Source organism: Drosophila subpulchrella, unplaced genomic scaffold, assembly GCF_014743375.2.
Source record: "Drosophila subpulchrella strain 33 F10 #4 breed RU33 unplaced genomic scaffold, RU_Dsub_v1.1 Primary Assembly Seq354, whole genome shotgun sequence".
Classification (NCBI taxonomy): Eukaryota; Metazoa; Arthropoda; class Insecta; order Diptera; family Drosophilidae; genus Drosophila; species Drosophila subpulchrella.
The window spans coordinates 5,317,535-5,330,558 of NW_023665577.1; the positions used below are offsets into that span (position 1 = coordinate 5,317,535).

The window sequence follows — 13,024 nt, forward strand, 5'->3', positions numbered from 1 at the left end:
TAGTTAAAATTTGGGGGAATTGGCAGTATCTTACCTGAAAATTCGCAAAACACCCATGACACATTTTATACCCAAAGAATATCTTTTTAACCCACCAATGCCAAGTTGATAAAAGTTTAGTGCTTTGGAAATATTTGAAATTGTTAACCAAGGTTAAAAATTCTCAAGTGCATAAGCTGGAAACTTGTGGTCGCCACAGACTCTTAGGATTTGTGGCCTTGAAATTTGAATATTGGTGGCCTAGCGGTCTAATGCGTTGAACTTTCAAACTCATCTAAATGGCGTGAGATCGAGCCCACAAAGAGTCAACATTTATTTTTCTTTTTTGTGCAAGTTTTAAGAATTGAATTCTTAAACCATTTGTTTGCAAAGACAAAAAACAATTTTAGTACACGTAAAAATAATAAACAAAAATAATGTATAGTACATTAAAATAATAGTTTCTTAATGTATTTAGTCTAATTGGGTAAAATAAAACATAATTTGTTGTCATTAATTGAATTGAATTGAGGCGTGCTCGTGAATTGATAGTGCTCTCAACTGCGAACCCAGCGGTAGTGAGTTCGATTCTCGCAGCGACCACGAAGATTTTTCTCAAGAAGTAAGTTGTTTTATATTTATGTTATTTGTCTGATTCTGTTTAATGACTACTTTCAGATCATATGACTCTAATTAGCAGTTTACCAACATGCGTGGAGCGGCTAAATAATAACCTTGCCTTCTCACCCTCTCAAATTATAGTAAAAAATGGACACTAAGTCAAATAATCCTAAAAAAATTCCTGGAAAAAGTACCGCAGGTAATGTTTGCCGAAAACCAGCAAACATGTCTAAACACGATTTTTTAATAAAAATTTGTTTTAATTTTTAGGGCCCTTGCTCTTGTTTTTAAGGCGCTTTACCATAATTTCAAGAAATACCGCCGTTGATGCTTAAATTTGGTTACCCCTGGTTTTGAGGGCGATTTTACAGTAAAATTTCTAGGGTATTGTGAGGCATATTACGAGGCTCCTTGCAATGCTCTTTGCGAGGCTCATTGCGAGGGTCGAAGCGAAGCTCTTTGAGAGGTTTTTTGATGGATTATTGCGAGGCTTACTGTGAGACTTGTTGTGAGTCATTTTGCGGGGCTTACTCCGAGGCTTTTTTTTGCTGTAAACAAGTGTAAAGTATAACTTACAAATTAGTGTCGATATCCACTACATCCATATTTTAAGAATGGAAACATATCGTAGCTTAGGTACTTCTTATCAAACTTATAAGTATAAACGGTTCATTATGTCGCAGGCGACACTTAATAACCTTCACATTGTACATTAGGGTGGTCCAAAAAATATTATTTTGCTCTCAATATTTTTTTTTGATAGTCCAGCGCACAACCCTAAGGTTTTCAAAACGTTTTCACCTCAGATTTTTGATCAAAAAATTGTTCTTCCATTTCATAATTTTAAGCAGTGTAAACAAGAAAGGAAGTTAGCTTCGGCAAGCCAATGCTTATATACCCTTGCAGCTATAATTATTAAATTTAAAAACACAAAAAATGATATTCCCAATAGTATAAGATAATATGTCAAAAAACACCGAAGCTATAATTTGTTTCATATTATTTTCCTACCAATTTTCCGATCGTTTCTATGGCAGCTATATGATATAGTCGTCCGATTTTGATAAAATTAAATTCGAAATTCAGAACTAATTAAAAAATGTTATTTCCAAGCGTTGGAGGTTATATGCTAAAAATCACCAAAGATATAATTTTTTAAAATTGTTTTTTCCCGATTATTCCTATGGGAGCTATAAGATATAGTTGTCCGATCCGGCTGGTTCCGACTTATATACTACCTGCAAAAGATATAAGACTTTTGGGAAATGCAAAGATACAAAAGCCAATCATACGTTTTTTGCTTTTATAGCACATTATCTTATTTATTTAAACAAGCATCTCGATATAAATAAAACTGTTGTGTACAATTAGTTTGTGTTGCGCTGCCACAATATATATATACACATATAACGTTTAACATACACAGTTTACAAAGTTTTCTGATGCGGTGTGCATAGATGGTTTCAATTTTTTCTTGGAGCTAATATATATTTTTTATTTAAAGTAAAATTACAACTACATATAGTCTTTCGCTTTCCTCGTAAGTAAACATAAATAAAATAAATGTATTTTGTATATAAACATTGAAACACGCTGTCTTTGCCGTTTTCTTCGATTTATTCTTCGTCGTCTGTTCCTTTTTTTTACACTGAAATCCTTACCAGCCCCTAAAAATTTCAGTTGTTTTTTTTTCTTATGTTGGATGTTTATGCCATGAAAATTGACTGCTTGGTATGTGTAGACATTTATCAAACATTTTATACAAGTTGCGAAAGTAATTAACATTCATAAGTAATTCATGTGTTGTTGTTGCTGTTGATGCTGTTGTTGTTGCTCTCGTTTTTGAGGTTAGTTCTAGTTGTTATTTTCGCTGTAGGTTGTGGATATGTGAATTTGGATATTTTTTCACGTCTTAGTTCAGTGCATTATTTTCGGCGGAATTGGCCAACGGATAATCCAGTTCACCCAGTCGAGCAGTCGGTCGTCGTGGTCGATTGAACTGAAGGGAAAAAAACCTCTATTAATAATTAAACTTTAAATAAGAAGTCCTAACTTAAATGTATAAAATTGAGACCTCTTTTCTTAGTGTGCTTTTCTAGCGTGGTTCTTAAAGGAGTGTGACCAGAGAGGTTTTTTAGATACACATCTATTCTGAGGAGTTTTCAGCGAGGCCAGATGGCAGAAAACATGATCGCCACAGATGCTACATATTTCATTTAAAATGTTGTTAAATTAAGTATACAAAATGAAAGGCACTCACCCATGATCTCATGATTTTGTAGAGCACCTGACGGGCGGGATAGTCATTAAAGTCGGCCTCGGGCGGCACCGCAACCTGTTCGTTCGGCGCCATCATGGGCAGCAGGCCATTTGGACGCACATAGTCCTGTTCCTGCCCCCCGGAGGCTGTCTCGCCCATTCCCACTCCCGTTCCGGACCCGGATCCGGTGCTCAGGGAGCGCTTGCCATGACCTCCGTAGCAAACATGACCGTAGGCCTGGCATCCCTCTGCAAAAAGATTGGAAAATGATTTAGTCAAGCTGAGATTCCTTAAACTAAGAGCTCTTAAAGAGGATAAGTTAAAAATGAAAACATATGATATAACAAAATAAACAACCAGTATCTACTAATACTAATTCAAGTTGATTTTTGTACGCTTTTAATGGTTTAATAAGTTTACAATATTTATTGTTTCACAGTATCTAAATTAAAGTTTCCTAAAAAATCAAAAAATTACAGTTTCTGTTTACATTTAATTGTAAACAAAACCAATTTAGATTATTTCCTAAACTAACTATAAGCACCTATTTATTTGGCCATCTTCAATTATCTCTTACTAGCCATAAAATGCGTAGGAATAGGAAATGTCACTGTCCTGGAACCTAATCAATATTGGGAACCCCTTATCACTTTAACTTTGTGCCCCCGCGTGTGCCACCCACATCCACCCAGAATATTTTTCCCATTACTGGTGGATAGACTCCTCATGTGGATTTCTTTACTGCCAAAAATCTTTAATCGCTCGCTCAAAGCTCAAGAGAGTCATCCGGCGATAACCATTTGACCCCATGACGGTTCAGTTTCATTTTGTTTGCTCGCCTGGCTGTGTGTGAACAAACTTTTGACTTTCTGCTGTTTTTGAATTTCCGCCCACACGGGCAACATAAATTTTCCTGTTGCACACTTGGGAGTTGTCCTTGACACACGCAGGAGTTAAATGGAGGTGGGGACTTTCCGGCAGGACTTTGCTAAGCTGATGAGTTTCTGTATTCTCAAAGACTTTGGTTGTTAAAAAGAACCCTATCGAATTTTAGTTCCTCCTAGTAATGGTAGTTGTTATATTTTAAATTTTTTAACTACAAAAGTAAAATTAGTCTACAGATGAGTTTTCTACAAAATAAACCATATTTTCGATTTTTAAAGGATAAAGGATAAAAGTTACACATGCATTTAATTACTTTTTTAGTACCTAAAATGTTTATCAAAAACAAATATTATTTTTAAAAAAAGTCAAAATTGAATACATTTATTTATATTAAATTTGGCCCTTTGGCTGTTTTCTCCCCGTTTTTTGGTATCTCTGACTACCTTGTTTGCCCGCCTTACAATATTGCCCAAGTAATCGCTTGGGGAGCTCTAAATATGTTATGCCAACATCTTAAATGCCGTTTCAAAGGCAAACGAATCAAAATCTTTTGGTAATAGAGCCAATGGGAAATTAGGTGGGTTTTGGATGAAAGCGGATGACTTGAAGGCACCGTTTCCCGAGTCACTTGACATTCACCATTAATAATTTCAAGGGAAATGTTGTTGTACATGGCTCGTGTGTCTGAGATAGTTGCAACTTGCTCCGGAAGTGGAAATGGCTCCCCATTTTCGCCTTTATACAACCCCATATTACGACGCCACTGTTGCCATTTGACGTTCCCACAGCTGGAAAAACAAAGACGCCCGTTTGTTTGCGTTGCATTAAACTGCAACAATTGATGCTGCCTCGATGGGAGGGTGTTCGGAAATCGAGTCACCCTTTCGACACCCATTTATGGCTTTGTTTTTCGCTCTTCCATTTAATGAATATTTCATGGAAAGTTCACCTGCATAAAGTTACCTGCCGGCTTTAAGGGCGGGCTTACCAGCGAAAACAGGTAATATTCAAAAGTTTATAATGTAAAATAACACTTAACATGGCTAGAGTATTCAACAAAAATATACCTTACAAATAAGTAAATTTAATAATTTAAGTTAACATCTAAAATGGTTAAAGTAACCTAAAAACTTTGGTTTTTTAATAAACCTTATGAACAAGTTCCTTTCATTTTGTGTTATTTAATATTGTGATTGAATTTAGTCAAGATGTTAGGATTTCATTCAACCACCTCTTAATATTTCTTACTATTTTAACATAAGAGAACAAAACAGAAAGCTTTCTAAAGTCAAATTAAAGTCTCCAGATTTTTGTATATATTTTTTTTTACAATACGCTATTGAAAGTACAATAAATCTTAGTTTACCATGGCTGAAAAATTCCTAAACTTACTTAATAAAAATGGCTTTAGGCTAGTAAGTTGGTACAGGTGTACTCACTTTTCGCTTGGCTCTGTTGCGCGGCCAGGACCACGGTGCAGATGACGACCAGCAGCAAAGAAATGGTGGATTTCATGATACCTGCAAGAAAGAAAATCAAAGGCAAAGGGATGAGCACCTGTTGAAGTCTGAGTCTGGTTTTCTGGCAATGACATTGTGGGTTTTCCCCCGAGGGGCCCTCTACACTAATTAGGAAATCCGAACACAGCGCGGCGAGCGAGTTGAAATCGATTCCGAATCCAAGAGACCACCTGCAGTTAAGGAGCTAATCCTGGGCCGCAAAAACTTTTGAACTTTGATTTATGTAACGCCCATACAACCCATAAAGACAATTAGCCAGGGCGTAGGTATGTGACTTGAGGGCTAAAAGGTGGAAGTTCCGCAAACATTTGTTTATTACGTGCTTTGAATTTTCTATGTGTTCATCATCTTGTGGACATCATACCCAAGAATATTCATATATAAAGGGTACATAATTTAATTGGCTAGGATCTGCATGAATATCCCTTGAAATTTCTGTTTGGGTCTGAAACCGAAAATAAACCGATTAAAATTTGGCGACAGCTGATGCTCCTTCATCACATCAATCATACGACATGTGTTCGCAGTTAAGTATGTTATTAGATAAAGTACATGGTTGCTTGTAACATTAAGACTAACTAAAAAAATTGCTCATACGGCATATTTAAACAAATATTTTAATTGAAGTAGTAATATTTGGTTGGAAGATATACTGAGAAAAAACAGCTGATGATAGTAACACCCATCAATCATACGCCGTGTGAGCGTTATATATTTTATTATTGAAAACTGAATCAGTCGCGTGTCGCTCTTAGCCGCAGTTTGAATAACTCACCTTAATCAGACTGATTAGCTGATCTGGGCTTTGTGCAATTTATACGGCAGTCTTCTTTGTTTCTCGCTTGTTACAGGGACTATCAGTTTTAATGTTAATTACTTTTTTTTGAGTTAGATGGTCACTATATAATCACAGATATGGTTGGGGCGGATGTTTTTGCCAATTCTCGTTCAATATGGCAATTCCACCCGGCGAATCCCTGAGCGCGATTTCACATTTTCAAGCTCGCGCCAGCGACTGAGGCCGATCCATAAAGTCGCCGGGTGTATATGCCACAGCGAAATCTCGACCCGCTGATAAACGGCGATCTTGCCCGTAATCTCCAATCAATCCGTGTCACGCGTACTTACGCCCACACTTTTCCATTTCCCATTTCCACCCCTCAGATCTCTGGACTATTTTCAGTCACTGGTCGGGCTAAATTTACGACCGGCCGATAAGTGAAAATTAATATGTAGAGCGCTACTGACAGGCCAATAAAAATCAACACAATAAATGCAGGCGGCCCACGCAGTTCGAAAACAATAACAGCATTCTCATTACACGAAAAAAATATATAATAATTGTTTACCAAGGCGCAGGGCCGTGCCAACACTCGACCCTAGGGCTTATCAATTTTCCCAGCTATTTAGTTTTGATAATAAGGCCTTAATGAGCTGTTGCTGCCACAACTCTGTCACTAATACCCGTCCCGAGGATCGTAAATCGCGAGCTGCGAAAACTTTCCACAGCTGCTGGTGTTCCCTCTAATATTCTAGTTTACACTTAGAGAAGTAAGCTGATAGTTTATAAAAATATTTTAAATATTTACATCAAGATTATATACTTGGCACATTTAAAAAAAATGGTATTTGGTTTCTAAGTTTTAAAAGATTTTATAACTAACCTGTAATTTGTTAGCCATTTATCTTTTAATTTGAAATACGTTTATTTCTATTTAAGACTATTTTTCATATATTTAGAACATTTTTTGAGTACCCTAGCTAATGCAAAGTTCACAAGCTGCCGGCCGATCGGTTTCCGTGTGAAATTCTCTAATCACAGGCTGATAATCCTCGCAAAGACAAAAACAAACAGCTGCGAACCAGGTCATCCAATGAAAGCGTGCCTTTGCCACAAATCGCCTCAAATCGGATCAGATCAGATTGTTCTCACCGCGATAAGGAGATTCAGAACAATCGGCAATAGATTAGGTTTAATAAGTCAAGTGGAAGGGGGAAGTCGGGAAAATCAAATTAAAGTCAGGTCAAGAGTTTGAGCTGTTTTCCGCGGTCTGGCAAAGTCGGCAGCCAAGTTGAAAGTTGAAAACAGTCGTCTTGTGGAAAGTTAAGTTTGTGGTAGGTTGAATGCTGGAAGGACTACATTTAAATTATATCCTTTTGTGTGATTGATGTAATATGATAAAGTATTGAACATGAAAATAAAATGTTCCCTGTTAAGGTTAGAAATCATTTTGTATCTATTCGCAAAACAATATTTTTTTGAAGCTCCTAAATGTTTTTATAGGTTTTATATTGTTCCCCTTTTGCTTAAGAATTTCCTAAGCTCTTTATGAACATATCTTTAAACATGGTTTTATTCCCAATGGGTATCATATTTTATCTCCAAATGCAAATGCTCGCCTGGGAAAGGGAAAACGCTTAAATCCAGTTAAAAGTGGCAAAGTTCTCATTTTCAACAGCAACAAGTTGTCTGAAAATGTTCATCCCTCTGCTTTTCCCCGCTTAGGATAATGCATGATTAATACAGCTGCTTAAAGGAAGCTCTTGAATCTTAATATAATTTCACAGAGTATTTTAACACAGGTTTAAAGTTTCTTCTTGGGCAGGGCGTATAGCCAAAAGCATTAAAGTGGGAGTTATTAAAAATAAATCAAAGCGGATAAGGGAGCAGCAAAGCCCTGGAGCTACTGAAGGTACGGAAATCGGCTTAATTATGACTCCCAAATCTAATATGATTCAATTATAGTAGACAAATAAACAACAGTAGGGAAAGTCTAAACCTTACGTTGGGGCATTGGGAAATTAGTTGACCAAGGAAAGCGGCTAGCAATTAAAGTCAACAAATGTAAAGGAGATGGAGCGGTTATACTAAGTGAACTTTATGTTATTACCTATAACATTTAAAATTGTAATTTATAAGGTGACTTCAATTTATGGAATAGCAATTGTGAGTTTTACTATTTCTGATAAAGTCACATTATAATCCTTTAATTCTTAATAGCTACGTTTGTTGTAAAAATGTAAATTGTAATACAACAAACGTAGCTTAAGGCCACAGTAGCTATAGCTGCATTAAAAAGCATAGGTTATAGGTAATTTCTCAATTGCCTTTTAACCTGAGAATAAATAAATAAATAAATTCTTAATAGTCCTTTATCTTAGATAGACTATTTTATGAAGGTAACATATAGTTTTTTTCAATTTAGTGTTTTACTTTCATTATAAAAAGGAAGGTCCAAAAATTAATATAACCATATTTTCAGACAGGATATTATTATTATTGGATATTACATCCAATAACAAGCCCTTTGACTTTTTTTTAATTTTTAGCACAAACACTTTGGAACTCTTTATAATTATTAGAAGATTAACGGAATTAGAAATTAGTCCTTGTGTGCTAGTGTTTTGTAGTGAATTTTCGGACTTCCACACAAACTTTTTAACACTTTTTGGCCAACTCGGGCGGCACTTACTTGCACTTGACTGGTGGGCTGCTGTCCAAAACAAATCCTTGTCTTTCGTCCTGGTCTCCGTCCTCGTCCTTGCCAGATGGTTTCGCTGGGCTGTCGCTGCTGTTGCTGTTCGATTGCAAGCCGGAGTTCTTTTGGGCTGCCAAAGGAAAGTCGGCCAGCTTTATAGCTGCAATATTGGCTCCCAGCCCTGTACGTGTGTGGGTGTAGGTGTGTGTGTGTGGGTGAGTCTACCAGTGTGTGTGTGAGCCAAGAGACAGCCAACCAATCAGAGGCGAGCAAAAAGACGAGCGGTACACGAAGCACATTTGCCCAGAAGTATGCAGCGATATTTTTGGTTGCTCGAAAATTCACTTTATGCGTGGGTGCCAAAAGTCGAGCAGTGAAAGGGAAAAGTGGGGAAAAGGGGCGGTAAGGGCGGTCGCTTCGGGGAACGTCAAATTAGCAGCGCGCTCAGATTTATTTGCTCGACATCGCCGAAGCCAGCGGATATGAATGAATATGAGTTCCCATCATTGGCAGCCACGAGTGCCTGCTGACGTAGTTGCCAAAATCGCTATTTGGACCCAAAACCCTCCTTACATCCCGATAACACCCACTTAACCTCTACCTCTAAGCTGTCCAAAATCCGCTCAGAACTTAATTAGGCCTAAATCCAATTGACCAAGTCCCCAAGCACAGGATTTGCAGATTCTCTTTGAGCTGGCTATGAATTTTAATTTTATTTATATTGGTTGTCTCTTACCCAAGAAACTATGAGGCCACATTTAAGGATTTGTAAGAATTTTAGTTCTCAAAAACAAGCCAGTTTCTGTTTAAATGAATATCCGAAGGTTACAATGGTGAATCTTTTTCCCCCTTTTACTTGTTAGACCTCTTAGTTTTTAATTGATTTTAAACGATTTCCAATAGAGTTCTACCAGCCTTTTTTAAACCAGAAATACATACAATTTTTTAATTACAATTATCGCTTCAAAAATTAGTTCAGTAACATTTTCTGTTATAAATGTTGCCTATAACATTTATATTAACAAATTGTTACATGGAGGCATTTAAATCAATAGCCTCTGTAATGTTTTTAAGTCCCTTTACCATAAATAATGGTAAATTAAACAATTTCCAATTTTTAGAAAGTTATTGTATTGTCTTTTAGAAACTTGTGTTCCTATTTTCCATTTGGAAATTAATAAAAATCAATCTATTTTTCCGGTTTAGCATTCTGCTAAATAATAATGCTAAAATAATATTTCAATCAAGATTAGATTTTAGCATGACTTATTCAAAAAATCCCCTGGTTCAGCATTTAATATATAGATTTCTGAATATCAGTGGCTGTTGATTTCAGATGCAGTCAGAAATTCGAAGTTTTCCCCTGGGTCATCAAATCGTGTTTGCACATCAACAGCGCGAGCAAATTGATTTGCCAATGACTTGTTTACAACAATTGCCGCCTCCACCTCCGATTCCATGTCCATCTGGTGTAATCTGACCGCTTGAATGCGATTTAGCTACTGTTTAGCCTGTTGCTACAGTGAATATCCCCTATCTCGCCCATCTCCCCCGCAGCTTATCGCCGTGCACCAAAAACAAATTAGCCGATAAGCAGCTGACGGTGCTCGAACGCCCGGCGATCAAAATATTTGACAATAAACACTGAGGCAGAGGTCCCACAATCGATGAATTTGCCCAACGATGATGAATATTTGTCATCTGGACAAGGCCCAATCCTTATCAGTAAACAGCATCACTATGATCGACTTTTAAACCGCGTCTATAAGCCAACTTGATGGTGAAGTTATGTGAAACCCCATAGATAAGAAAAATAAATAGTGTTATAATAAATCAAAATCCCTTCTGTCAGTAAACAAAATTAAGATTCATTTTGATAAGTCAATGTAAAGGAAGCATAGAATTAAAAAAAACGATTCTAAATATAGGTTAAGTTGTTAACTATACCTTAAGTCAATTTACAAATGCACCGAAAAATATTTTAAACATCCTTTTCTTGTGCAACAAGTGCAATAAATTATACACTGAGGAAATTGTGACGTTCTCATCTGAGTTAAAAATGTTCTTACAAACAGAACGACATTTTTGAACTTGAAAATTTTTTCATTTTGCTGGAATGAAGTTTAATTGGAGGTATTTACATTGTATATCCCAACAAATAAATTATAAGTCCAGTCAGTAGTGTATTCTTATCAAAAAGTTGTTAAGTAACCCCTATTTAACTTTCCTCTTCTCGCCATTTTGTTTTAATACTGAGACTTTTGATACAAAAATATACTTACACGGTTTTTAAGAACGAAAGTTCTTAATTCAAGAACAATGTACTTGAGTATTTCACGCTGTGTACATTTTAAATACATTAAGGATAAATACATAAGGGACCAAATTATATATTAATAAACAAATAGGAGCTCCCTCCCAGATAAAAACCCACTGCTTCAATTTTTTGTTTTATATTTTATTCAAATGGTAAAAAGGTATCAAATCGTTTGAAAAGGTCGTTGAGTATTGCTGGGTAGTCCCGTTTACTTCTTCTTCAGGAAGGAGCTGACGACGGCAGGAGCGGAGTAGGTGGTGATGGGGGCGGCGAAGGCATGGCCAGCGGCGTAGGTGGTCACCGGAGCGGAATAGGCCAAGGGAGCCCTGTAGGCGGTATAGGCAGGAGCCACAGCGGCGTAGGTGGAGTAGCCAGGAGCGGCATAGGTGGAGTAGCCAGGAGCAGCGTAGGAGGTTGCTGGAGCGGCGTAGGCCACGGGAGCGGCGGCGGAGTAGGTGGCGGCATAGGCCGGAGCAGCGGCATAAGTGGCCACCGGGGATGCGAGGTAACCAGCCTGGGCGGCGGCGATGCAGAGAGCCAAGCAGATGAGGATCTTCATGGTGAGTTGGTTGTTTGGGTTGGTTGTCTTGTCAGTGACTGATGCTGTTGGCCAAAATGTTGGACCATTTTATAGGACAACTGTCGCCAATATACCAAACGGGTTTCCGAATCTGAGTACCCTAATTAGAACACAATTGCGTCCGCATCGAGATTTCTGGCGCGTAATGTTCGTTGAACGCGGAAGCCGCACCTCGGGTATTACCAACCATCCGCGTGTCAAATGGATTAATCTTTTCCAGTTTTTGCTTGAGTAGGTGGCAACTACTTATCTGCTTTGGACATTATATGTTACAGTCCTAAATATTTAAAAAAAGATTGGCTAATGTACTTGTCAAAATGTTATTGATATTCCAATGTAGAGTGCCATAAAAAATAAATTAATTAGCTTGACAAAATCACAACTTTGCGTTGCAATTAAATTGTTTAAAGATGCAAAGACATCATTTATTTCTAATCCTCGCTGATGCTAACAATTATTAAAGCCTAACTTTTATAAACATATCACCAGCACTTAACCTATGAAGAAGAAATGTTTTAAGCCACAGTTGACAACCTATAGGAATATAATAGGTGAACCATTCGCTGGTAATAAACGGCAAACATTCAGTGAACGTTAGTCAGCAGAAAAATCATTTCATTGACAATTGTGTTCTAATTAAGATTTTGTGTTTGCAAGCCCATGCCTATAAAACGTTTGTCGAAAAGGCCAACAGCATCAGTCCCTGACAAGACAACCAACCCGAACAACCAAATCACCATGAAGTTCCTCATCTGCTTGGCTCTCTGCATCGCCGCCGCCCAGGCTGGTTACCTCGCATCCCCGGTGGCCACTTATGCCGCTGCTCCGGCCTACTCCGCCACCTACTCCGCCGCCGCTCCCGTGGCCTACGCCGCTCCAGTCACCACCTATGCCGCTCCAGGCTACTCCACCTATGCCGCTCCTGGCTACTCCACCTACGCCGCTGTGGCTCCCGCCTATACCGCCTACAGGGCTCCCTTGGCCTATTCCGCCTTCGCCGCCCCCGTCACCACCTACTCTGCTCCAGCCGTCGTCAGCTCCTTCCTGAAGAAGAAGTAATCAGCACTTGCCCTTTGTACTTTTTGATCCACCCAAGAATTAAGCAAATAAAATAAAAGAATAAAATCATAACAAGTCAATCAATTTATTGCTGATTATACTTTACTATTTATACTAAAAAAGAAAACGCCTTAAGTTTTAGAAATGATGGCGACCATTTTTTTTTATTTAATCAAAATTATATCATTTAGTAAATTGGCATTATTTAAGCAGTACATTTTTTATTGCAAGTAGATATTTAATTATATTTTTAAAAAAATCGCCATTGCTTCCAAATTTAAAAAAATCATTTTAAATACTTTTTTGAGTGTATGTGGTGGTCTA

General features: G+C 37.6%; 3 protein-coding genes across 6 annotated transcripts; 1 reads left to right on the forward strand and 2 right to left on the reverse strand.

Annotated features, from left to right (window-relative positions):
- Positions 1 to 2,198: 2,198 nt before the first annotated feature.
- LOC119560654 (neuropeptide CCHamide-2) lies at positions 2,199 to 8,807 on the reverse strand. Of its 4 annotated transcripts, none has more exons than XM_037874222.1 (4): positions 8,739 to 8,807; positions 5,185 to 5,265; positions 2,861 to 3,108; positions 2,199 to 2,599 (listed from the first exon to the last, which is right to left on the reverse strand). In XM_037874222.1, the coding sequence occupies exons 2-4, from the start codon at positions 5,258 to 5,260 to the stop codon at positions 2,513 to 2,515; spliced, it is 411 nt and encodes a 136-aa protein (XP_037730150.1). In that variant the 5' UTR covers positions 5,261 to 5,265; positions 8,739 to 8,807; the 3' UTR covers positions 2,199 to 2,512. The 4 variants fall into 4 exon arrangements, with proteins under 4 accessions (XP_037730150.1, XP_037730147.1, XP_037730149.1 ...); XM_037874219.1 differs by lacking the exon at positions 8,739 to 8,807 and adding an exon at positions 6,041 to 6,285; XM_037874221.1 differs by lacking the exon at positions 8,739 to 8,807 and adding an exon at positions 6,143 to 6,283.
- A 2,462-nt stretch (positions 8,808 to 11,269) lies between these two features.
- LOC119560804 (cuticle protein 16.5-like) lies at positions 11,270 to 11,644 on the reverse strand. The gene has a single exon (XM_037874438.1). The coding sequence runs from the start codon at positions 11,618 to 11,620 to the stop codon at positions 11,270 to 11,272; it is 351 nt and encodes a 116-aa protein (XP_037730366.1). The 5' UTR covers positions 11,621 to 11,644.
- A 711-nt stretch (positions 11,645 to 12,355) lies between these two features.
- On the forward strand, positions 12,356 to 12,700 carry LOC119560849 (cuticle protein 16.5-like). The gene has a single exon (XM_037874508.1). The coding sequence runs from the start codon at positions 12,380 to 12,382 to the stop codon at positions 12,698 to 12,700; it is 321 nt and encodes a 106-aa protein (XP_037730436.1). The 5' UTR covers positions 12,356 to 12,379.
- Positions 12,701 to 13,024: the final 324 nt, after the last annotated feature.

What these genes read in the sequence shown, in the direction of transcription:
- LOC119560654 (XM_037874222.1), bottom strand. Translation starts at nt 5,260, where the DNA reads ATGAAATCCACCATTTCTTTGCTGCTGGTCGTCATCTGCACCGTGGTC. An exon ending in GCAACAGAGCCAAGCGAAAA is followed by an intron (nt 3,109 to 5,184) that starts GTGAGTACACCT and finishes ATCTTTTTGCAG; the next exon opens with AGGGATGCCAGGCCTACGGT. An exon ending in ACAAAATCATGAGATCATGG is followed by an intron (nt 2,600 to 2,860) that starts GTGAGTGCCTTT and finishes TTTTCCCTTCAG; the next exon opens with TTCAATCGACCACGACGACC.
- LOC119560804 (XM_037874438.1), bottom strand. Translation starts at nt 11,620, where the DNA reads ATGAAGATCCTCATCTGCTTGGCTCTCTGCATCGCCGCCGCCCAGGCT.
- LOC119560849 (XM_037874508.1), top strand. Translation starts at nt 12,380, where the DNA reads ATGAAGTTCCTCATCTGCTTGGCTCTCTGCATCGCCGCCGCCCAGGCT.